This window comes from Dermacentor albipictus, chromosome 2, assembly GCF_038994185.2.
Source record: "Dermacentor albipictus isolate Rhodes 1998 colony chromosome 2, USDA_Dalb.pri_finalv2, whole genome shotgun sequence".
Taxonomy (NCBI): Eukaryota; Metazoa; Arthropoda; class Arachnida; order Ixodida; family Ixodidae; genus Dermacentor; species Dermacentor albipictus.
Window position 1 is genome coordinate 12,769,878 of NC_091822.1, and position 25,204 is coordinate 12,795,081.

General features: G+C 43.5%; 1 protein-coding gene across 4 annotated transcripts in view; it reads left to right on the forward strand.

Annotated features, from left to right (window-relative positions):
* The window catches only part of Git (ARF GTPase-activating protein GIT1), a 339,341-nt gene that overhangs the window by 266,345 nt on the left and 47,792 nt on the right, over positions 1 to 25,204 (forward strand). For all 4 annotated transcript variants that reach the window (XM_070533467.1, XM_070533465.1, XM_070533466.1 and 1 more), the window contains one exon: positions 15,227 to 15,347. In XM_070533467.1, the coding sequence (XP_070389568.1) occupies positions 15,227 to 15,347 (121 nt within the window). The remainder of the gene's footprint in view (positions 1 to 15,226; positions 15,348 to 25,204) is intronic.

Genomic DNA, 25,204 nt, shown 5'->3' on the forward strand with positions numbered 1-25,204 from the left:
TGAGGTGTTGTTAAGATGACACGGAAATTAAATAACGATCGTTATTCTGAAATGTTCGTTATTCTGAAGTTCGTAGTAGTGAAATATTTTTACATTGAAACTATAAGCAGTCGGCACGGGATTTCATAAAAGTTCGTTAATCTGAAATGTTCGTTAATGTGGTGTTCGTTGTAACGGGGTTTGACTGTACCACCAATGTAAAGACATCATCGACATCGTATAAAAGTGTATCTTTGGCCACGGACTTGTAAATTAAGAAAGAAAGACTTATAATGCGAAGCTTTCTTTGCCTCTTCCTTCGTCTTTTCCACAGCTGCTGGTGCTTCTGCTGCTGTGTGGCACACTGCGTTGGAAGGTGGATCAGAGCATGTGTATACATGACAGGAGTGCAGCAGAGAGGAAAGGGGATGCGAGAAACTCGTTTGGGCTTGCTTAATAGATATTGATGGGCTAGTTGGTAAGCCATGATATTGAAGGAGTGCACTTAAATCTGACGCGTTCATGCACACATAAAAGGGACATACACACAGTGCCTGTGTATGTCCTATTTGTGTGTGCGTGAACGTGTCAGATTTAAGCGTGCTGCTTCAATATTGTTTGAACCTTTGCACTTTGCCGAATGTGCACAATGCCCTCTGGAGCTGCCTCGGTGTTGCCACATTAGCCTCTTGACAGCTCTAATTATCTGTGACACCCTGCAGAACCATTGCACATACTGCAGCACTAATCTTTCGACTAACGTACAAGCCAGAGGGTAGCTATATAGAATGGTAGAGAGGAGGGGGGAGAGGAGACAGAGAATAGGTAGAACAGACACAGATGATAAACAAGTGACTAACCGCCTTGCCACTTTTCGCTCACAGTTTCCATACACGGAGGAGAGGTTAGGGAAAAAGTAACATGTGAGAAGGCCAGGAATCGCTGCTACTATAGAGACGACAGCAGTTGCAGGCAAACTGGATAAATTTAAGTTTAAAGGGACACTAAAGTGAAAAATTATTTCTCCTGCATCAGTAAATTACAGTTCTACAACACCAGAAACACCACTCTTACAACGATAAGATGTTTGGTAAGCCAGAAAAAGCGCAAGAATGAAATACGAGTGGCGACATCTACTTAAGTTCCCGCACCTGGGGGCTGTGACGTCTTGGATTTTGATGGCATCTTGTAGGGCCTACTAATTATATATAGTGGTACAGATTGGCTACATTGTGTTCTAAAGGAACCAAATATTAAACATGTCAAGTTTCGGGAACCTTTATTCAGCCAACGTGGCCCAAATGCGAAAACATACTTTGGAATCCCTGATGTCACGCTGACGTACCGGCGCTGGGGTTTCAGCGCGAAATTCAAATACTGAAACTTAGACCTTCCTTTTCTTATCTAGTAACCAAACTATTTTTTTGAAATGACTGCCTGCAGGGTTCTCAAACAATGCTTCATTATTCTAAACTGATTTATTGTTTCGCTTTAGTGTCCCTTTAAGGTACGGTATGGTATGTTTTTGCTATTTCTGAAAAATAAACACCATGCAAATTTGTCAAGTGGACAACTTATGTAGGGCGTGCAGAAGCAGAGATCCATTAAGCGCACTATAAGAAGACGGCAAGTTGGGCCAGTTGGTTAGGATTCATTGTAAGGTTCGTTACAGCGCAGCACAAGACACGGACAAAAAGAAGGCATAAAACAACTACACGATGCTATGTTGTCATTTTCTACCGTCTTTTTGTCCATGTCTTGTGTTGCGCTGTAATGAACCTTACAATGAAGCACACTGTAAGGTCTAGGTGATACTACGGAAGCAGTCACGGGTCAAATCAACACTTCTGTGCCCGCCGCAGTGGCTTTGCGGCATTGCTTGAGGTCGCGGGTTTGATCCCAACCACGGCAGCAGCATTTTGCCAAGAGTGAGAGAGAGTGTGTGTGAGCTTTAATGAGCACCAGCAGTTTAGTTGGCTTGGCTTAGGCCTCCCACAATGGGACGTCGAGGTCTTGCCTCTTCGCCTCTTTGTAGGCCTGCTTGGTCGCCCAGAGTTGGTCGTCGAGATGGAAGCTGCGCAGGGCAGCTTGCCATTTCGATGCGAGGGTCACGAGATTAAGGTCCAGATATTGATGTCTGCACTCCCATAGCATGTGGGGGAGTGTTGCTGATTGAGTTTTACAGATCTTGCACGTCTGGCTCAGGTAGATGTCGGTGTATATGGTGCGATAGCGTGTGAGGGAGGGGTATGTATTGGTCTGTAACAGGTGAAGGGTGGTTGCCTGTGCTCTGTTTAACTTGCAGTGAGGGGTGGGGAAGGTTCTTCTTGTGAGGTAAAATGACTTCACAAGGTCATTGTATCTTTTTAGGCCGTCGCATGCTACGGAGTGCATAACCTCGTAAAGTTGGTGAGGTGCCGGTGGAAAACGCTGGCGTGTGCTGGGACCCAGACGAGGGTGATTTGGTTTTCAGACGAATGCAGGCCTTGTTGTAAGACACAGAGTGATTGCTGAGAAATACGACCCTTGATGTAGTTGTTGATTGCTGCGCGAGAATTGCTCAGTATGGTGTGACAGGCTGGGTCAAGAGTGGCCATGGCGATGGACACTTCCTTGGCCGTCTCGGCCTTTTGGGTAATGATGCTGGCAGCATATCTGAGCAAGCCGCCTGCTGTGGTAACCGCCGCAAAGAGCCATCCGTCTTGGTATTCAGCTGTGTCGACGAAGGTGACGCCAGCGGTATTGGCATAAGCTTTGATGAGAGAGGTAGCTCGTGCCTTTCTGCATTCTTTGTTGTGGTCTGGGTGCATGTTTTTGGGAATAGGGTCGGCGTTTATGCATTGCGAAATGTCGCGTGGTATTGGGTGTTTGTCTCCATGTTGACTGTGGTAGGTGATATCAAGCTTGGTTAGAATGCTGCGGCCCGTTTCTGTGAGGGTAAGCCGCTCTAGTTGGGATCGACGGTGTGCTTCGATTAACTCGTCTAGCGTATTGTGGATACCTAATTGTAGTAGAAGTTCCGTGCTGGTGTGGTTGGGTAGTCCTAAGGCCTGCTTATAGGCTCCTCTGATGATGATGTCCAGTTTAGTCTTTTCAGCTTTGTACCAGTTGAGAAAGGACGCAATGTAAGTAATGTGACAGATGATAAAAGATTGGACAAGGCGGATGAGGCTTTCTTCCTTCATACCCCCTAGTCGGTTGGTCACTCATTTCAGCAGTCTGGATGTATTAGTGGTCTGTCGAAGGATCTTGGAGATAGGCGTAGAGTTAGCTCTGTTGGCTTCTATGGTCATACCAAGAATGCGGATGCTACGGACCACAGGTATGGGTCTGCCATCCTTCAGGTGGAGTTCGATTTCCTCGTATTGGCGTTTATTCGTGGAGCCCCATGGGGGGCGTCCACAGAGTGTGGGGCAGTATAGGAGAAGCTCTGTCTTTTCAGGGGAACAGCGTAGTCCCGTGCCTTCAAGGTAATTTTCTACGACGTGAATGGCGTCTTGTAGAGCAGTTTCGATTTGGCTGTCACTGCCCTTTGCAGCCCAGATTGTAATGTCGTCGGCGTATATGGTGTGTTCAATGCCGTCGAGTTTTTGTAGTTCTTGTGCTAATCCGAGCATAACCAGATTAAACAGCATTGGGGAAATGACAGACCCTTGCAGTGTGCCCGTGCTGCTGAGGGAGAGTTCCTCCGATCGATTGTCTCCGACCGACAGGAAGGCCTTCCGATTGGATAGAAAGTCTCTTACGTAGTTGTAAGTGCGTTCTCCAAGGTTGAGCAAGGAGATGCGTTTGAGGATGGTGGAGTGCCTGATGTTATCGAAGGTGCGCTCGAGCTCGAGGCCCAAGATCATCTTCATGTGACGGGACTTGCCATCTAGGATATGATGCGATGCTGCAGTTGGAGCATAGCGTCTTGGGTGGAAAGATGCTGTCTAAAGCCAATTATCGAGTGGGGGTAAACAGATGTGTCTTCGAGGTGAGTGTTTACACAGGTTAGGAGTGCGTGCTCCATGACCTTGCCTACACATCAAGTTAGCGAGATGGGCCGAAGATTGGCTAGGCTAGATGGCTCACCGGGTTTGGGGATGAAAATTATTTTGGCCGTTTTCCACGTCGGAGGAATGGATCCTTGGCGCCAGCAGTTGTTGATGTATTCAGTGAGTTGTTGCATTGAAAGGTCATCTAGGTTTCTTAATGTTTTATTCATAACAGCATCTGGGCCTGGCACCGAACAGCTGTTCGGCTTGTGCAGGGCAGCATGAATCTCTGCAACGCTGAAATTTTCGTCAAGGGCAGGGTTGGAGGTCCTTGTGTATGGCCCGTGAGGTTGAGTTGCCCCAGATGGGATGTACTTTTGACATAAACTATTCTTAACGTGGTCCTGGCCATGTGTCTTGCTTTCTGTGAATAAAAGCTTGGTGAGGCGATCTTGTTAATATGAGCGGGTCGTGGTGCTATCAATCAAATGTTTGAGGATTTTCCTCAAGCTGGGGTGGTGGAGTTGCTCGTCTAGAGAGTGACAGAGCTCTGTCCATTGCTGTTGACTTAGAATGCGGCAGTGTGCTTCAGTTTCCTTGTTGAAAACTGCAACCTTCCGTCTGAGTTTTCTATTGAGCCGTTGTCGCTTCCATCTAGAGAGGATGGATGATTTGGCCTCGATAAGGTGGGCGAGTCTGCTGTCCATGTGCTCAGCCGGGGCATCTGTTATGATAATGCGGGTGGCCGATTTAGTATCGGACAGTAAATCGCATGACCATGATTCTGTGTCGGTAATGCGAGTGTTCGTTGTTGCTGTTACACGGCGTTTACGGAACGCATCCCAGTCCGTCCAAGTAAAGTCCCATGTTCTTCTCGTAACGGCTGTTAGGTGTGGGACAGTAATTTCGATGATAGAGTGATCACTCCTGAGGTCATGTTGGCTGTTGCGCCAATGGGCGTTGGCTGCATTTTTGGTGAAAGTTAGGTCTGGTGTCATGTCTCGTTCATTAGAAGGGCAAAATAAAATAAAAATTCTTTGCCATTCTACTCTGTGAAGGTAGATGATCAGCAAAGCTGTTTAGCATACGACACATAGGTGACTCAGAAGATTGAACAAAGGTATGAACATATTAATTGTCCTAATCTATGGTCATTGTGGCAATATAGGTAAGCACACGCATTCGCGTATCACCTATGTTATTAAATGTGTCCATCATATAAGACAATGAATGGTTCATACCCTCTTAAGCAATAGGCCATACTCCCATAAATACGGCCTGCCTATTATGACGACAGAAGAGGAGATTCTACTCCGGAATGATGAGCTGCAATGAAGCCACCTGTAGAAGAAGACGACGATGAACATAGGAGCTGTAGTACTAGCGCTTTCTCGCAGTTAGTGCTGAGAATTTTTACAGTGAAATGTCTAGGCAATACGCTCACGGTAAAACAGCACAGAAAGCTTCGCTCACATCGATTCCCACAGTGCGTGGGATCCGCATAAATTCTTAATCCTAAAATTCGTTTCTTTTTCCAGTTGCACGATGCAAAAGGTTTTACGGCTTCTTTCATGCAAGAAAAATTTGTCAGCAACTGTACTTATTTGCATAAAATGTCCAATTTCAGTATGATGAACTTTGCATTTTAACAACTTTGTTATCTCTAAGTTTATCTATAGTGTTTTGAAAACATTGTTATAGTTTAGAATTGCTACATGGAATCCCACTCTGCACCCTTTAAGAAGCTTTGACAGAGCCTTGAAGGTCCTTACATATTTTTGAATTTCTCTCTGACACCTGTATGAACCCTGAGTAGGTAGCACTGTTCCATAATCAAGCGGCTCCAAAAAAATTGTTCGGCTACGTACATCAAAATATTTTGCAGGTGCAGTGCACTCACCTAAAACACTTATTTGCAGTAAATGTGGTCTGTTTATTTCAACATTCCAATCCATTTCACTGGGAATCTGTCCCTTCATGGAATCAAGGATAGCTTCTTTCAACTTCAAGATCCTGAAGAGCGAGCCTGTGGTATGCCAAAACAAGCAGCAACAACCTTTTTCTTCTCACTGAGATCGCTTTGAAGATAACAGCCGCCACAAGCGATAAGGCTTTGCATTTAGTGCCACTACTCATGCCTCAAAAGGCTGGGATGTAAGCCGCAACTAGAACACCATATCAGGCTCTGATGCAGGGCATGCGCAAAATACGTAACTATACTGCATACAATGTACCAATACGAATGTGCAATATGATGTGCCGATACGTATGCCCCCTGGTGTCCCTGCTCGACACCGCACTTGGCAAATCATGGCCTCCGATATCAGGCAGCGCATACTGCCAGATCTTGGAGGCCATGACCGGCTATTCAGCAGACTGCTTCGCCAGCCACTTCTTGCCATGTGGCACACAATTTTAAATTGTGTGCCACATGGCCATTTGTGACCATTTAAAATGATAATCTGTCAGAATAGGTTAGACTGTACTTAAAGGAGGGTGCCGTGGCATAGGCTCAAGCGAAGGGAAAGTGGCTTAGCTGACTTGTCAGCTGCTTGACAAATATGACATTGCTTTATGCATTCTTTGACATATTTGTTCATTTGAAGCCACTAATACATTTCCTGGAGCATTCACAAACAACCTCATGTAATTCATCTATTTGTCCGCTGTTTCCCACCATAGTTTCCTTTTATTACTTCAGTCTTCATTCATGGCAAAAGCAAAATTTTGTTATATTGAAATAGCTGATGAACACATTTCATTATGTAGTGATCAGAAATACATGATGTTGGGACAGCGAGTTATGAAAAGTTAAATACTTTGTTACAACGAGAATTTCATTGAAGTTTGTTATATTGAGGTTTCTCTGTATTACTAATATCCAGCTTAACATACTATGCAGCAACTTTGCAGGTAGTGATGTGCAATGTAAATCTTTAAGCACTGTCAAGAACTGTTCGCTTCACTGGCTTTCCTTCGAACTGAGCAGCTGAGCAGCCATAATGAATCGCTCTATTACCCCATTAGCCTGATCGTAACAATTAGAAGACCATACATGAGTGATGCCTTTCAAAGTACCTGGAAAGTGTACTGTGGAAAGCCAACTCAGCTAAAAAAAATAACCATGAAATCAATAACATCTTGTGAAGTAACAGATAACGTGATGTAGACCTCTTGCCATTTAAAATGATAATCTGTCAGAATAGGTTAGACTGTACTTAAAGGTGGGTGCCGTGGCATAGGCTCAAGCGAAGGGAAAGTGGCTTAGCTGACTTGTCAGCTGCTTGACAAATATGGCATTGCTTTATGCATCCTTTCATATATTTGTTCATTTGAAGCCACTAATACATTTCCTGAAGAAGCTTTGGTTTGAACTGTTCCTAGTTGGGACTTGTGTGTCAACTGCTATAATGTGGAATGAGCAACCTCAGGAGTGACTATGCAATCACCATGAATAAGCAAGCCATCAACACACGATAGCCCCTGTTGAAGCTGAAAGGATGTAAGCAAGTCAGAAGGTGATGGCATATGAGCCCGTTTATAATTCAGCTGTTGAATGTTCTCCTGCAATGTGACAGAGGTGTAACTGACTGGACAGTTTCCTTATCTACCCTCATGGAAATTACTTTCCCTTCCTGATTAGCTGAAAGTTGTTCCTGTAGAGGAAGCCTTGAGAGAGCATCTGCTATGCTATATTGTGTGCCTTTGCAGTATTCTATCTGGAAGTTATAATAAAACCCTGGCAGTCCAACACAAAATGCGAATTGGACGTCAACCTGAATCTAAAACTGGTACAGTGCAACAAAGAAAAAAAGAAACAAGCCGGCCAGATGAAAGAACAGAGCGCTGCTCGGCTTGTTTCTTCCTTTCTGTGTTGCGCTGTACCAGATTTAGAATGCAATACCAACTCGTCTAATCCTCAACCCTAGTGACCTGAACCTTCTGTAGACAAAAGAGCAACTAATGCCTGATGGTGTTTTTGAAACAGCAGTGTGGAAGAGGATGAAAAATACAGGACAACAATATAGGATAACAGGACAGGCACTGAACTCCCACCTAGCGTTTATTGATACCTCCATAAGGTATCACGCAATCTCAAAAACGTAGCTGACCAAAACAATGTGAATGCAGTTTTTTCCGTATGTTTAAAGTTGTCAGCTGTGTGCAATCTTCAAAAGAACTGCAAACACATGCAATGGGAGACTAACTGCCAGATTTTATATGCACGTCAAGTGTTGTGTATGAGATACCCCTACGTTGTGGACACTTTATGCTGGACAGACTGGCCAGTGCTTCAACGACAGGGCCAGATAGCACAATAATGATGCTCGAAAAGGATACAGGAGTCACTTGGCTGAACACTGCAAAAAGTTTGCTTGTATGCGTCTCTTTAGTAAAACAATTTTTTGAGCAAAGGGAGAACTAAGAAACAATGTGAAATAGTTGAACATTATTGTGTAAGGAAAGCAGACAATAAGTGTGTCAGCCATCCATCTTTGATGCTGCATGAAAAAGAAGTGTAATTTCTTAGCAGGTATTAGGACACGTGAATTGATAGACTTGTGCAATGTTTTGTATTATGGTGTGTGCCTGATGTGCAGCCTGCATAAAATAGCCAGTCAACTGAAACACTGTCAATATGAACCAACTCATCCAAATGAAGGTAATAATGCCTGATCGTCAGTGTATAGGGTGAATTGTGAGATAAGGTATGCAAAGCAAAAGCAACAGCATGCATTTGAGAACCCTACTGTTGCAACATGTACTCACTGCCCCTAACCCTACGTTTGATGCGTCAGTGGTCATTATCACAGTTGTCTCGGGTCAAACATTTGAATGACTGGTTTACATGACTGGGGAGCTCTAGTTTGGTCAAAATTAAGTTGTGCTTGATCATTCCATTCAAATACCTTACATGTTCTGAGCATTTTTTTATAACATTTCGGCCAAGTTAGCACAATGACATAAGGTTGCAGTGACTTGATGTCTTTTGGTGGGGTGCAATAACTATAGCTTTTATCGTACACTCCACTGGAGAAAGACCCTGAGAAGGAATGTTATGGCCCAAGAGAGTAAGCTGTACTGCAAAAAAAAAAAGATGCATTTCTTATTTTTAGTTATTAATTTATTTAGTACATACTGCAGTCCGAAGACCATTCAGGGCAGGCTAAAAAAATTAACAGAGCAAACAAAACTGTACAAGTTATACAACAGAATATAGCAAGCATTACCACTCGAAGCTAAATACAGACTAACAAACATGATTAAAATACGTTGGAGTCAAAAATTGCAGAACTCTGAAAATCTCTTTTATGCAGATAAAGAAAAAACAAACGAAAGTTAGTTCATGAGTTGTCAAAATATCGACAAGAGTATGGCATTATCAACAAATAAATTTACACAAAATGATATACATGTCTTTCCAACTTGGGGAAAGCCACATTCTAAATAAACATTTGAAGGCAGCGCATTTCATGCTGCCCTCTGAAATGTTAGGTTGTGCGCTCTCTGGGCTACAGTCATGCCATGTCTTGGTCTTGCTCCAAACACTGTCTAGGTAATACCTTGGCAACTGCTGGCACACATGCCACACCAAAACACACTCTCTCGTGGGCTACGAATATGCTTAAAGCACGGCTGGACAGCTCGATGTAATGATAAGGGAAGTGCAGCCTTGAGAACCAGGTATCCCCAGCCAGCAGTGCATGTGGAAGAGGAAGTTTGTCCACAATGATGAGTTATTTGCAGCCAGGCACAGAGGGCCGTCTTTTTTCCAGACGAGTGTCAGCAAGTGGCATTGTTGTTTTCATATAGGAGGTTGTAGCCAAGTACTGCACCAGGGTGGTCAATCCTGCTCTGGTGAAGGCTTGTGTTACCGGTTCTGGTCACCGGGATCAGGCCACACTCCAGGCCTGTTTATGCAATTTTGTCAGCACGTGGATATTTTTTTTAATCCGGTGGAAAATTGCGCAGCACTGGGATTCGAACCACGGTCCTTTTGCATGCGAGGCGGATCTTCTACCTCTACGCCACTGCTACATTTCTAAACTAATCTCAACTAAAGTAATGTTTAGCAGTCTCGGAAGAGAACAGCAGTTTACGATAGGTAGCGAGACACTGGAAGTGGTAAGGGAATACATCTACTTAGGACAGGTAGTGACTGCGGATCTAGACCATGAGACTGAAATAATCAGAAGAATAAGAATGGGCTGGGGTGCATTTGGCAGGTATTCTCAGATAATGAACAGCAGGTTGCGATTATCCCTCAGGAGAAAAGTGTATAACAGTTGTGTCTTACCAGTACTCACGCACAGGGCAGAAACCTGGAGGCTTACGAAAAGGGTTCTACTTAAATTCAGGATGACGCAACGAGCTATGGAAAGAAGAATGACGGGTGTAACGTTAAGGGATAAAAAAAGAGCAGATTGGGTGAGGGAACAAACGCGAGTTAATGACGTCTTAGTTGAAATCAAGAAAAAGAAATGGGCATGGGCAGGCCATGTAATGAGGAGGGAAGATAGCCGATGGTCATTAAGGGTTACGGACTGGATTCCAAGGGAAGCGTAGCAGGGGGCGGCAGAAAGTTAGGTGGGCGGATGAGATTAAGAAGTTTGCAGGGAGAACATGGCCACAATTAGTACATGACCAGGTTAGTTGGAGAAGTATGGGAGAGGCCTTTGCCCTGCAGTGGGCGTAACCAGGCTGATGATGATGATGTCAGCAAGTAACTCACTTCGAAGCTGTGACCCATTTATGTAATAACATGATTGTGCTGCAGGCACACAAGTTTGTCCATCACCTGTTGCCGTAGCACCAAGGGAAGCACATGCACCTTGGCGCTGCTCGGGGATATTCCAGGGCGCCGTGTGATCTTTCAGACAAAGCCGTTGACAGTGCCCAGGTCTTCAGTGAGCAGATGCTCAAAACCAGCAGGCACATTGACTGGCAGGTGTTGTTGCGTAGCTTGTAGCCCAGTTAATGTGGACCCAATGATGTTGATCAGTAACTTCTGGATAGTGTCAAGGCCCAGCAACAAGAATCTTGATCTGTCACGTAGAAGGTGCCTGGATGTCCCTGTACTGTATGGTTGTTTCAAAACACCAGAGGCTCATGATCCCTCTGTGGAAGCAATTTTGAAGTTGTAGTGGTGTAGTAGACAGTTCCTGTAACCTTGAAAAACACTTTGAGTAGTTGATGAAGCTCACTAAGGAAATGGAAGCTGCTATGTCAACGATGAGCAACAAGGTTGTACCCTATAATAAAATGTTTACTACGGTTTCCTTGGTGCAAGCACTTGGCTCTATGGTCAGGATGAATGAAAGCAAGGTGGTAGATCTTTTATGGACAGACGTTGACTGCCACAAAGTGCTGCCTTAAGCCATAAAGCATTGGCTACCTGAAAGACGGCTTGAACTTTTGTAAAATGGCCTACCTTGTTACTAGAATTAGTTATATCGGTACCAGGCTGTACCACTGTTAACAAGCCAATGTGCTGATCCTGTGTGATAACACCGACCGCATGATTGTCATTTGCAGGGATGCAGAGAGCATGCATGTACCATATTTTTCTGCATCTAACCCACACCAAAATTTTTTTTTTGATTAACGGTAAAGTCAGGGTGCAAATTAAAAGGTGTATGTAAAGTGGCAGCGAAGCTTCCATACAAGCCCACTTGTCTAGAAATTAGTGGCGAGTGGAAATTGTTGCCATCTGTGTGTCGGGGGAAGGGGAGGGGGGGAGTAACTTTTGTCAATAAAAAAAAAGAAAGCAAGAAAGAAAATAAGTATGACATCACACCTGGAAGTGGAAGTGACATCGTGGCCTTACACTGCTCGGCACGAATGTTTTAATTCCTTTAAACTTTGCTTGGCGCATTATTGCCTGCACGGCTGCTGTGCCATAAAAATCCCAAATCATCATGATCAATTCCTTTAAAGTCTGGTATTTCGACTGCTACGCAACCTGTTGGTTTTCTTCTCTGAGCTTGCAACTCACCTCAGCTTATGCGTGGTAAGCGTGTCTTGAAAGAATAATGGTGGCTTGTGTATTATACCCCTGTCACATGGCAAATCTAATGTCATTTACAACTAATCACATTCTCTGATAATGCCATTTGTTTGCAGTCACACGGTAAAACGTAATGACATTCGTCGAAAATCACATTTACAAACGAATGAGTTCGCCAAACTCATTCACATTCGTTTGGAACCGAATGTGTATCCTCGACACCACGAGTATACCAGTGTTTTGCAAACATTACATGCTTCTTTTTTTGTTTTAACAAAAAATCACTATTATTCTATCAATTTTAATACCTAATTATTACTTTAACGAGATTGAAGTCCATCACGTGCGTAATTACAGAAAGCTACTCTCAGTCGAGTGACTAGACAGCCGTCTTTAGCTTTCGCTGCAGCATCGGCAGCGGCCGTTTCAATTGACTTGGCGTAAAAGCATGCGCATGTTTTCCTGTGACACGTGACAAGAATGAGGATATTAGGAGCCCGCATGCACATCAGAACGGCGATGACATGCAACTGCCTTTCTCGTACCACTTTAGCAGATGTAGCGGATGCGCCTATTGTTCTCTTCGCCCTGTTGCTTGCCTTAGCTTTGGCTTGGCTTGACCAGACTTCGTTGGCAATATCGACAAGTTAGTGATCGAACGCTATGGGTTGAAAGCAACAATCACATATTCCAGTGGAATTTAGCATACTGGAAAATAACTATTGGACAAAAGTGGGTTCGAGGATATTTTTGCGTCTTTTTTTTTACTATTGTGATTGTCATCATTTTCAAATGACATTAGTTTTTGCCGTGTGACAGCACACTGTAATAATGACATTAATCGCAACAAATGTCATTTGTTAGAAATGACATTAGATTTGCCGTGTGACAGGGGTATTAGAGGGTCTGACAACCAACTTCTATGGCACTCGTTTTATTTATTTTTTAGCGTAGCAGAAACCATACAGGTCTGATTGCCCAGTTGTACAGCGGTAATGCGGAAAATGCCATGGAACAGTTTCTTTTACTTTTTCTATCTGCATCAAGGATGTAGTTGTGCTTGAGTAACAAGATGGAAACACTGATTGGTGAGTACAATCGTGCTTGTACTTTGATAGGAAGCAGGTAACAAGTGTGACCCTAGCTTTAAGAAAATAATATTTTGCTTATAAATCCAATGTTTCTGTGGTTCATGTTTTTTGAAGTGTTGCGTTATTTCAACTATAGTAGGGGGTGTCCAAATCTCTGCCCAGCATTGGCTCCCACCGAGTAACAGAAACCAACCTCGAAGGCAGTACTTTTGCTGACTGTGTGGTGCGCCGGGCTTTCCTTTCTTAAGCCAAACTAATCGGTTAGGATGTGCTAGTAAAGGTAGCGCTTGCACATATTCTTGGCACAATTTATCAATGGCACTTTGTATCTCACAAAGAAACCACAGAACTTGGGGTACTCGCTCACGAACTTGTGGGCGCACAAAAGCACTCATGTGGACCGCCATGCAATGAGGGACTCCACAGCTCTGCCACTCAACTGCTTGCTGTGAAGGCAGCACCACTCATTAACACAAATATTTTTTTTAGTTCGTATAGAATAAAGCACAAGTGCCTATGTAATGTAAAGACTACGATTTTAAGCTGTAAGTATGCGGCACTTAATAACAGCCAACTATGTACAGTAATATCATTGACTACATATCAAGTAGCAAGGTTTCCCGCCAGAGTGCACCAGTTACCATTTTTTCAGCATTTTATGCCAATTTAAAATTATAATTCCTACCTAAATAACGAACAGCATGCTCGATTCTATCACTGTAAATCATAGTCTTTTCATTTCCGCAAACATCTCAAGACACGATCTTGGCTGTTGTCAGTCCCTTTTTAAGGTTAACATAATAAGGCTACTAATGACCGCAGTTGTTTCTGTATGTCCCTAAGAACTTAAGGGAATAGGATGGAAATGAATGACAGTGCCAAATTGGTTCATTGGATGAAAAGCAGTATAATCAACAAACAGTCACAATATAGCATGTTTGTAAAACCTATTCATCGAGTCCTTGACACATCTACAATCCTCTGCAATACCGAATATTCACATCAAACTGTTTAGACAAGATAGCTTTGTTCTATATTATCATTCAAAGAACATTTCAACCTGCCAATTTTGCTGCCTATTGTGTACCCAAAGCTTGCATTACGGAGAGTGAACAAACATACCGCAACATTTCTTCGACTGGCACTCCACTACGTCATTACAGCAGGACGCAACACATTAGATACAGCAGCGTCAAGATGCACGGCAATCAACAGTCTGCGGGGGCAGTCACACCTTCCTTTGCCAATACATTCTGTGCACTAACTTGGGCAAAACTTAAGTGATGCTCATGCCACGCCTCGAACAAGTATGCAAAGGAATGAAAAAGCTTGGACTAAACTGTCAAACTGCTATTTGTCAACCCTCACACCTAGTCCCCCTTCACTTGTGGTGCACTACATAATGTAGTGAAGCACAAAACCTGCATGATGTAGGCTTTGGCAAGCTTTTCGTTCCTAGTTTTATGACTGAGATAACTAGACCTTGCAGGTTATATGTAAATTTCGAGGCATGACATTGTGGCAGTGCATGCAGTGCTGATGGGAAGCCACACCTCAAGACAAAGTTCTCCGCCATTTAAGCTTTCGTAAGCTCCTCAGTGCTTGTGTCCGTCTCTTCCTTCAGTCCTCCATCTGCTGGTGCGCTGTTGCTTGCAATAGACTACAAGCTAGCCTGGTTGCACACCTTGCTTTAATATATTTCTAGTGAAGATTGGTTTGGATTTCACCAATGTTTAATGCCAATCACAAAAGGTTTCTTATTGCATCTATGATTTCTACTCAACTGTATTGCGCATATAATGTCTTACACATTTTTATGTTATTTTTTTAATAATGTAATGTTCTGTAAAGAATGAAGTAAATACCGCCTCCTTGTTTCTATCACTGCAGTCAGCACTAACCTTTGCCTCAGCTGTCTCCACTGCCCTCCGTGGTGATAGAATGCTCGTCATGCATTTCGTGCACACAGGTCAAGCTCTCGTGTTGTGTACTGCAGTTAGCCGGGGGTGAATTTGCTTGTGACACCTAGAGGCGTGATTTGCTGTCTCTGTCCACCCTTCATTACACCGTGTCATAGTCATCTGTGCTCTCCTTAGGGATCCAAGCAGGGCAGCAGTTGTGTCATCCCAACCAGCTTGGGCAGGGATGCCTGACTGTGTTGACACTCGCAGGGCAAGCAGCTGTGGCAGCGTGTCAGTGAGCTGCAGCGAGAGCATGCGGCCATGCGGCTGGACCTGGAGGCTGTGCAGGCCACACTGGCAGCCATGGCCCGGCAGCCATTATCACCCCAAGGTGCGTGCTTCTTGGGGCAGCGCATATCTAGCGACGCCTGAAGACAGGTGCACTCTATCCTCACATGGAACATCAAGGGACTAGGGAAATGCATTTATTGGGAGTTCCATTTACCGAGACAGTGAACTCGGAGGTACTCTTTTGAAAGGGGCAGATGCGTTGTTGCCAACAGCATGTGACAGGTGCAGCAGATCTCATTACAAAGCTTCTTAAATTTTCTGTATGCACAGAGCCACTGACTAGTGCTACCGTCACAAAACATCATTACAAAAACAAAATAGAAATATCATTGAGTGAAAAAAACTGTTTTTTTGAATAGCCATTTCGTTGAGGCAACTACTTTCATGGTTACGATAGCTTTTGTGTTTGTCTCCAGCATGAGTGCATTGCACGGGCATTTGTGTGCCGGCATTGAAACTGCCAAGCAAACTCACAGCTCACCGACATTGCCCGCTCAAAAAAACCATAGCCAGCCCCGACCACGGTAGAGCCACGCTAACCATGGTGCCAGCCAAACACAGCAAAAGCCGCCTTGTTAGGGTGTCCTAGCCTTGGTTCGAACATGGGCATGCATGGAGAACTGGCGAGAAAACCCGGAAAGGAAAGGCGCTGACAGTGATGTGTATCGCAATGCCTTCAAGATTGATTGCTCAGTTTTGTCTTTGGTAATACTATTTTAGTTCTGTTTGCCCAGACTTGGAAAAATTTTGTTTTCGTTTAACAAACTTTTTTTTGCATTGCCCTAGTGAAAAACTAACCTACCATGATGCTACTGTTTCGTTTTAAGCTGTTCTGTTTACTCAGATTCTACAGTAACTGGAAAAACCATGCAATTGTCAAGAATACCTCAAAAAATAAACAAAGCATGTCAGAGAATCTCCGCCAGGTACACACTTTGTTTCTTTCTGGTATGCTGCAAGAAAGAGCGAAGGTATCATAGTAAGAGCAATTTATCTTTTGTAGCCAGCTAAAGAAGTACTTCGATATGGCATTTTCTTAGGCTGGGCAGTGAATAAAGCGTCAATCCAAAATCATGGAAATATTCACTTCAGTTTTCATATAGACTTCCCTCATTTGAAGGACTTCATCTGTACTTGAAACAATGTGCACACACAAGACGGAAATGTCTATTTATTGTGAACAAATACACAACTAATATAGCCCATTCAAATAAAAAACAGATAGTGAAATGTGGCCTGAAAACCAAGCCAGCAAGTACTATCGTGAGCAGTATGAGCGGGAACACAGGAGTGCGTGTCAGATAGCCTCGAACCCTGCTATGGGCGATACGCGGCGGCCGCCGCTGGAAACAAAGTGGAAAGGAGGACACCGTCCTAACAACTGTTGGCACTCCTACTGTGCGTCTCTTTATACAAAATGTGGAACTTCACATCGCCAGTGCGCCTTGATAACGCTGTTTGATATTGTGGTTACTGGTAGCCTTGTGCACCGAAGCATCACCAATAGTACCGCTGTTTCGATGCGTAAGCATTCTAGAGCTACTTCCCTAGGAAATCTGTCCACGTGCCTGTAACGCGTGACACGATGTGCTCCATAAGCTATACACGAGGTCCTGTTGTGGTATATATGAAAGCACCTTACGCTAAATGCAGGATCGGGCAGCCTAAAGGCTGCGCTCTAAAAATATAACAAGCATGAAAGAAAAAAATCACTAGCTGTAAGTCACTGCGATACATAACCGCCTTATCAGCTCTTGGCAGCCAGCGAAATGCCGTCAGCTACCATATTAAAAAAAAGCACGTGCAGTGGAAGTGCCAAAAGCTAGCAGAAGAGCGAATCCCTTTCTTCTCTGTTTTCGACAGCACCATCCACATATCGCTCAAATTCGGTTTCGAGGCTATTTGCCACGCGTTCGCCTGTTCCCGCTCATATTGCTCACGATAGTACATCACTTTGCTTGGGTAAGCACAACTTACATAGACAGTTAAACCTCGATATAATGAAATAAGTAAAATCGACAGTTTGCTTTGTCATATTGAAATTCAATCTTTTATGCAATTAAGTACAGTCATCAATAGATTTTCCTACACAGAAGGGGCCGCAAAATTTTCCAAATCATCGGGCAGTTGGAAAAAACACATTTGAATGAGAAAAAGAATCATTTAATTTGAGAGTTGGCGACGAAACATGCAGTTTGATGTTGTGTCAACAATATCTTCACATCAGCAGTACAAAGCTAGTCACGCTTTCATGTCCACTCCCCCTCCAAGGCCGATAGTGTCGCCCACAGTGGGATGAAGTCATAGTGCACTACTACGTGCCACATTGATCCGACCACAAAAGACGATAATGACACGCCAGCATTCTCACGCCGCGCAAGCAGTGGAACCGGCGGTTGCGAAATCGAAGGCCAGTGGCGCTTGGTCCCTCTCCCGCTTGATTTGTGTACACCAGGCACAAGCGTCTGTCTGGTTTTCCTTCCTCCACAAATTGGCGGACCTTGCATCATCTCTCTCAGCTCCAGGTGCCTCAGCCGCTTCGCTGGGCCTACCGTCGCCAGAAGCTTGAGCCCACTGTTTTCGCAGTCCGCCTTCTATCCAGTAAGTCATGGCCTCGGATATTCCCAATCAGCTACTGCCGTCAGCGCCACCACCCTGTGAGCCCAAGGTCTCCGCTCTCAAGCTCCCGGAGTTCTGGTTGTCGGACTCGGAACTTTGGTTCATTACCACTGAATTTGTTCCGTCGCCGCCCCCTCAGTTCACAGTTGGCCATGTTCGACCACGTTGTTGGAGCACTTCCACCTACTACTGCTGCGATTGTTTGCAGTGTTCTATGCTCCCTGCCCGTCAACTGCCCCCACCCCCCTTTTTTTCATTTATTTACCCTAAAGGCCCAGCTTTGGCATTACATAGGAGGGGGAGAATAACAATTGATATACAAAAGTATAACGCAACATGCATGTAAGTCGAATATCCTTATATGAAGTTGTACATGCTATGCAGCCTTTACAGCTCTTCTCATTCGACAACGTCATATGCCAATAATTCTTACATTATACAAACAATAATCTTGCATCCTCTGACATCTGAAGAAATGTGAGAAGAAATGTCAATGTTTTTAATTTCCAAATGTTTCATGAAGTATTTGTTTGAATATAATATGGTCAGTTATTTCGGCTATGTTACTTGGGAGACGATTCCATTCTGAAATAGCTAAGCGCAGACATGAAAACTGCAATAGTTTAGTACGTGCAAATGGTTGTTCGACCTTAAATTCATGATCAATGTGTGGGAATTTCCTTTTGGCTGGTAAGATGTGTACCTGACAGAAAATATTTGGGTGATGCAAAAGCTGATGGAAGAAAGTTAACCGAAATATTGTTCTTCTAGTCTGCAATGTGATGAGTCCTAAGTCATGTTTTATTTTGGTGGTGCTTGAATGTTGTGAATAGTTACCTGTAATAAATCATGCTGCGTTGTCCTGAAAATATTCTTCTTTGGTAATAAGATGTGTTTGGTGCAGTTTCCATATAAATGAGGCATACTCGAGCTTTGAACGAAGTACGGTGGTATATGCAAAAAGCTTGGTGTCACTATTAGCCTGACGAAGCATACGACGAATGAGGCCAAGAGGTTTTCATGCAGCGGAAACAATACAACCCACATGATTATGCCAAGACAAAGTCGGAGAAAGATGAACACCTAGATATTTAAATGATTCTGCACTTTCTAAAGCTTCACTATTAAGGGAGTATGTGTGCATCATAATTTCACTGCAAGTAGTAAATTTCATAAGTTTAGTTTTTGAGGTATTTACGCTCATTTGCCAGTCTGAGCACCATCTTTCAATCCTGTTCAAGTCGTTTTGTAATTTAACACAGTCAGCCTTACATTTTAACGGCCGATACGAAATGCGGTCATCAGCATATAACTGGATTTCCAAGTCTATACCCTGATGAATATCATTTATATAAATTAAAAATAGGGTAGGTCCCAAAACAGAACCTTGAGGCACACCGGACTGAACAGGTTGAAATGACGAACGGACATTATTAATTATGACGGCTTGTCGTCTGTTGCTTATATATTCTTTAACCCAGTTTTTTATTTTTTCGTCAATTTTAATCAGCTTCATTTTATATATCAGGCAGTTATGACCCACACGGTCATAGGCTTTAGCAAAATCTATAAATATGGCGTCAGTTTGTGTAAGTTCGTGAAGGTTGAGGTGATTGCCTGTAGTTAGTTCAAGAACCTGGAATTCACATGACCGGCCTCGCTGAAAACCATGCTGGTTTGCAAATAGAATGTGGTTGCTAGCCATGTACTGCATGATTTGGGAAGATAAGACGTGTTCAAGTAGTTTGTATACAACAGACGTAAGGGATATAGGCCTATAGTTTGTTAGCTTGTTTTTGTCGCCGATTTTATATATTGGTATCACATGTGCCAAATTCCAGTCGTCTGGGATTTCGGTGGTGTGGAGAGATTGTTGAAACAATAGTGTAAGTATAAGAGTGGAATTGATCTTTGGTCACTTTTAGTAGCTGAGTATAAATACCATCAGGACTAGGACCAGAAAACGATGGCAAACGCTCAATAGCTTTCACAATACTGTTACTTGTTACAGTAATACATTTCATAAATGGAGAACCATCAGAAAACTGTGTTGACATATCTAGGGGCTTTTCATCGTTAAATACACTAGAACAGAATAAATTAAACCTATCAGCAACATCCATGACAACAATTGCAGCACCAGACTCAGTGTCAAAAATAGGTAACTCCTTTGTAGGTGCAGGAGAAATGACCTTCCAAAATTTTTTTGGATCTGTTTTTAGAAATTGCGAAATATCCTGGTTGAAAAACCTATATGTAGCAGCCCAATATGTAAGGTACATTCTTTAGAAAACGATAAATATTCTGACTGTTTCAAAAAGCAACAAGCGTGAAATCTGTTGAAAGTTTCTTTTTATTCAAATATTGCTCAATCTCTTGGGTAAGCCATGACTTGTGTGCTGTTTCATAGATCCATTTTTTTTTATGTATCTTTCCGGCAGTGTTGACAACTCTTCACAAAAATGAAACCAGTTATCTTGCAATAAACAGTTTTCATGTGCTTGCATGCATGACAGATAAAATTCAAAAAGCTCGGAGTTGAAGCCTTCGAGATCCGCTTTAGAATAGCCATAAATCTTCTTTTTTTGCCGTGGTTTCTTGACGGTTTGCATTTTAAAGGTAGAATGTATGACAAGATGGTCACCGATACACTCTAGTACATCCATGGTAGCATGTTCGGGGTATGTTCTTAGAAGCAGATCAAGAATAGCATTGTGCCGTGTAAGGGTTTCGATAAGTTAAGACAACTGAAAATAATCTCAAAGGTCAACAAATTCTGCACAATCATGAGTCTGGCGCATGCCAGGGGATTTTAAAGCAGACCACTCTATACCTGGAAAGTTAAAATTGCCGGCCAAAGTTATGGGAGAGTTATTATATTCGGATTGCACGGAGCCTAGTACAGACAGTAGTTCCTTAGAAATATCTTGTAGAAGGTCAGGTGGGCTCCAATAATCAGTTACAGCTGGCAAATAGCATGCAACCCAAATAGTTTCAAAATGCTCTCAGTATGAATGGGTTTGACCTTTATATTCTTTCTTACGGCTATTACGACACCGCCTCCTTTTCTGTCCACGCGGTCTTTACGAAAAACAGTGAATAAATTTGAAATTTGTAACTCAGAATTGTTAACTTCAGGAATTAACCATGTTTCTTTTCCGATTATAACATCTGCACTACAAGTGTGAATGAGGGAAGTAAGCTGATCTTGTTTATTAAGGATGCCATGAAAGTTGGTGGAAATTATAAAAAATGTAGGTGTCCCACTGTCTTTCTACGCGTGGCGACTGCGTCATGTGTTTGCATTTCGCTGGACCCATTCCATGACCCTGCCCTCGGAATGCTGGTACCGATATAGTTTCCTGCCTATTTTTAGCTTATCGAAAGATAGCTTAAACCTTTCATCGGGTTGACAATTTGCTCTAGCAAAGTTGTGAAGCTGTTTGCACACGAATTTATTTATTTATTTATTTATTTATTTATTTATTTGCAATACTGCCAGTCTCAGTTGAGACCAAAGCAGGTGGGCACAATTTTATAGAAAGAAACAAACAGGTCATGTTACATGGTACATTAAAAGAAGAAAAAAAAGGAAAAACGCTTCCTTAACTACTGCAGAAATCACCATTAATACAATACTTTTGGTTGGTATAGCAATATGGCCATAACAATATAACAATGTAGTTAGTATAACAATATAACAATAGTGTATTACTAGAATTTATATAAAAATAGCGAATGAATGACACTTGTAAGATCAGAGAACTTATACAGGTAACAGATAACCGCGCAGAAGCGGCGAGTTTGGGGTTTGAAATGCATAAATTCCACGCACAGAGATAACTATTACAGATATGTGGGTTAAGATTAAGATATGTGGGTGTGTTAAGTGACGTCTTCTCTCTTTGATGTCTCCAGTAGGTTGATGAACGATGAAAGTGACGGAGAGGAAACTATGTCTGAGTGGAGGAGATTCCATTCTCTGATCGCACGTGGGAAAAGTGAAAACTTGAACGTGTCATTGCGAATACTGTACTGGTTTAGTGTAAATGGGTGATTTTTTCGCGACAGGCGTGATGTAGACAAAGTAACGTACTTAGTTCGGTCTATCTTATAACTGTCGTGCATTAGTTGGTAGATGAATTTTAAGCGGGCGTGTCTGGCCCTAACAGATTTAAGACCTGCATCAGCTAAGAGGTTTGTAGGGGAGTCATAGGGACTGTATTTGTTAAAAATGAACCTCACAGCTTTTCTTTGCACCTTTTCTAGTTTTGATATGTTAGTTGATGTGTATGGAAACCAGATGATGTTAGCGTCTGCGTCATCATCATCACCCACATGAAAAGTCCTCATCTATCCAAACCTTTAATTTTAAATTTTTTAGCTTGTAGGAATTAGCCAGACTACTGCATTTTGTCTTGTAATTTAGAAACTTCACTATTACTGACCAGTGCTGCCCTTCCCTACGAAACCCAGTGCAATGTGCACATTCAATATCCGTTACCTCGAGGCCAAGGTGATCTCTGCAGAAGCTTTCAATGACAACTTGAGAAGCCCCGTAGTCTTCCTTCTCTGCCTCGGGCAAGCCTTTGAATATCAAATTTTTTCTGCGCATGTGATTGTTGATGTCATCAATGAGTTCAACTATGTTTGATTCAGAATCCCGCCTATCAGAAAAGGATGAAAGATCGCTTTTATATCATCTACACCTTTTTTTGACTTCGGATAACGCTGTGGCATTATCCAAAGAATCGTATAGCAAAGCCTCCACTTTTGAAAGGCGTTTCTTAAGGTCAGCTATACCTAATAAAATGCTCTTCATCTTACTGCTGATTTCTTTTTTGAAATTTTTCACGTGCAGATTCGGCATCCTTTAGGGTATCAAGAACCTTGTCTATCTTTTCAGGGCCGGGATACACTTCAATGTCACAGGAGCAGATTAGGATATGAGCCGCAGAAAACATAAGAACAATCAGTCGCCCTTTTGGGCACCATGTAGCAACGAAACCAGCAGCCGCATGAAAACGAAGCCTTTCACGACTGCTACACTGTAGTCGTTGGCTATGGCTACCTATGCGCACTCGATATGTGACAGTGTCAACACCCATACTGTACACATATAATCATAGGCACTGGGTTTGGGATTTGGACGTGCACTGAGATACAGTTTACAACACTATGAACCTGCACTCACCTATAAAAGGCAGAAGAACAGTGTTTAGCGCTTTTCACAAACGCCGCAAATCCCAACAATGCACAATCCACAGGGCCCTTTGTAGCTGATCGCTGCCAGCAAGTACTGAATCAGGTATCATATGAGCCAGAAGTCGATGCAAGCGCCGTCCGTAGCGATCACCACAGACAGCTGCGTCAATGCACCGTGGTTTACGATGCACTGATCACAGCTGCAGTACGAAGCTCATGGCACAAGACCCCATCAGGTTCAGCAGCTTAAGGCAGCGCTGACCACCTTAAGGCAATGCTCATCTAGTGCGCCGCAGAAACGGAGCAGCATCGATTACAGCAACTTCTTACATTGGGAGGAGCTTGGCGACCGCAAACCTACCGACTTATTGCGTCGCATGCAAGCCTTGGCTGGAAACGTGGCTCCTTTCAACTGAAAGCACACTTCGGGACCTTTTCCTGCAGCACCTTCAACCACAGCTGCATATGATCCTGACCGCGTCTTCATCCTCGACATTAGAATCACTGGCTCAGTTGGCCAACCAGATTATGGATGTCAGTTTTTCCTCCGTGGCCACAGTGCATCGCCCTCCTGACTCTCCGTCCCACAGTGCAACCACTCGTGACAGCTATGCACATCTCCTCGAAGCTAACGAGGAGCTCACATGGCAAGTAGGCTGACTGACAGCTGAGGTCACAGCCATCGCAACATGCCGGCCATGTTCTTTGTCACGGCCTCTCCGCCCCAGCCCCGTTCACTCCAGACGCCGTTCTCCTCCTCCCATATTCTTTGCTGGTACCACCATTGCTATGGCTCTCGCGCAAGCCAGTGCTGCTAGCCCTGCTCGTATGGAGGAAATGGTTGGGCCAAACACTAACGGGGACCGCTGTTCCCAGCCCCAGGTCCAGTTGAATTTTCCACGTCACTGACCGCGTCACCAAAGTCTGCTATCTTGTCGACACTGGCGCCAAGATTTGCATCCTTCCTGCTACATTGGCTGAGCGCTGCCATGTTCTCAACTCGCCTCCTCTCACCTCGGTCAATGGATCGACCATCCGGGCCTACTGCCAAAAGTTGGTGACTCTTGTCGTCAGCCTCAGAAAAAAAGTGCCCGTTAGATTCGAATAAATACGGTGCATATTTACTCGAATCTAACGCACACTTTGTTTTCCATAAAACGGGTCTAAAGATTGCGTGCTCATTAGAATCAAGTATGACCCTAAATCAGCATTACCATATCGCCATCGGCATTTCAAAATGGCCACCTCATGCTTTGAGCCTAGCTGCCATAGCTTCCTCCATGTGCTGCAATACATGTGCTTAGGCAGTGCTTCCTTTGGCTTACGCTAGTGCACCGTCTATCTTCCTGTTTTCTGCATTTGCTCTATCAGCATGGAAGTGCCGACTGCAAAGACATGCGGAGTTCATCACGATGCCGCAACTTGAAAAAAAAAAAATACAAGCGATCACGTGCACGAAGACGGATGGAAATCGGGCCACATCACGGGCATTCGGAGTTCCCGAAGCTTGCATGCAGGACTGGCGCAAACAGGAGAGGCATTCTACATCGGCGGCTCCTACATACAGCGTGCCTGTGCGGCCCTTATATTGAAAGCAATCTGTGACAGAGACAAGAGTCTACGCATCTAGGCGCACCGAGCTGTGTTTCTCATTGCTTAGTTTACGTCGAAGCGAGAGGGTGCACAAAGGTCAATTCCCTTGCTCCTGCTACCGCACTTCCTCGCTCCAGTGTTTTGATAAAGTTCCGCAGTCATTGAGTGAGACGTGTTCATGTTTGTTCGTGTGCACGTGACACTATGCTTGTTAATTGAGCTAATAAGCGAATGTGTAAAAGTTTGTATGGATGATAAAACTACTATCCTTACTTTTTGTATAGCTGTCTGCTAATTTGCTATCATAATCGATGTTTCACCTTTCAAACTGCGAGTTTTTTATTTATCGCAACTTTAGGGCATTGGGAGCAAATCTTTGATTTTTTTCTAAATGAGAGAAAGTTGTATTTCTGTATGAAAGAATGAGGTGCGCGGTACTGCAAAGGACCTTTCTTATTTTAGGTCATGGCAAACAGGTGC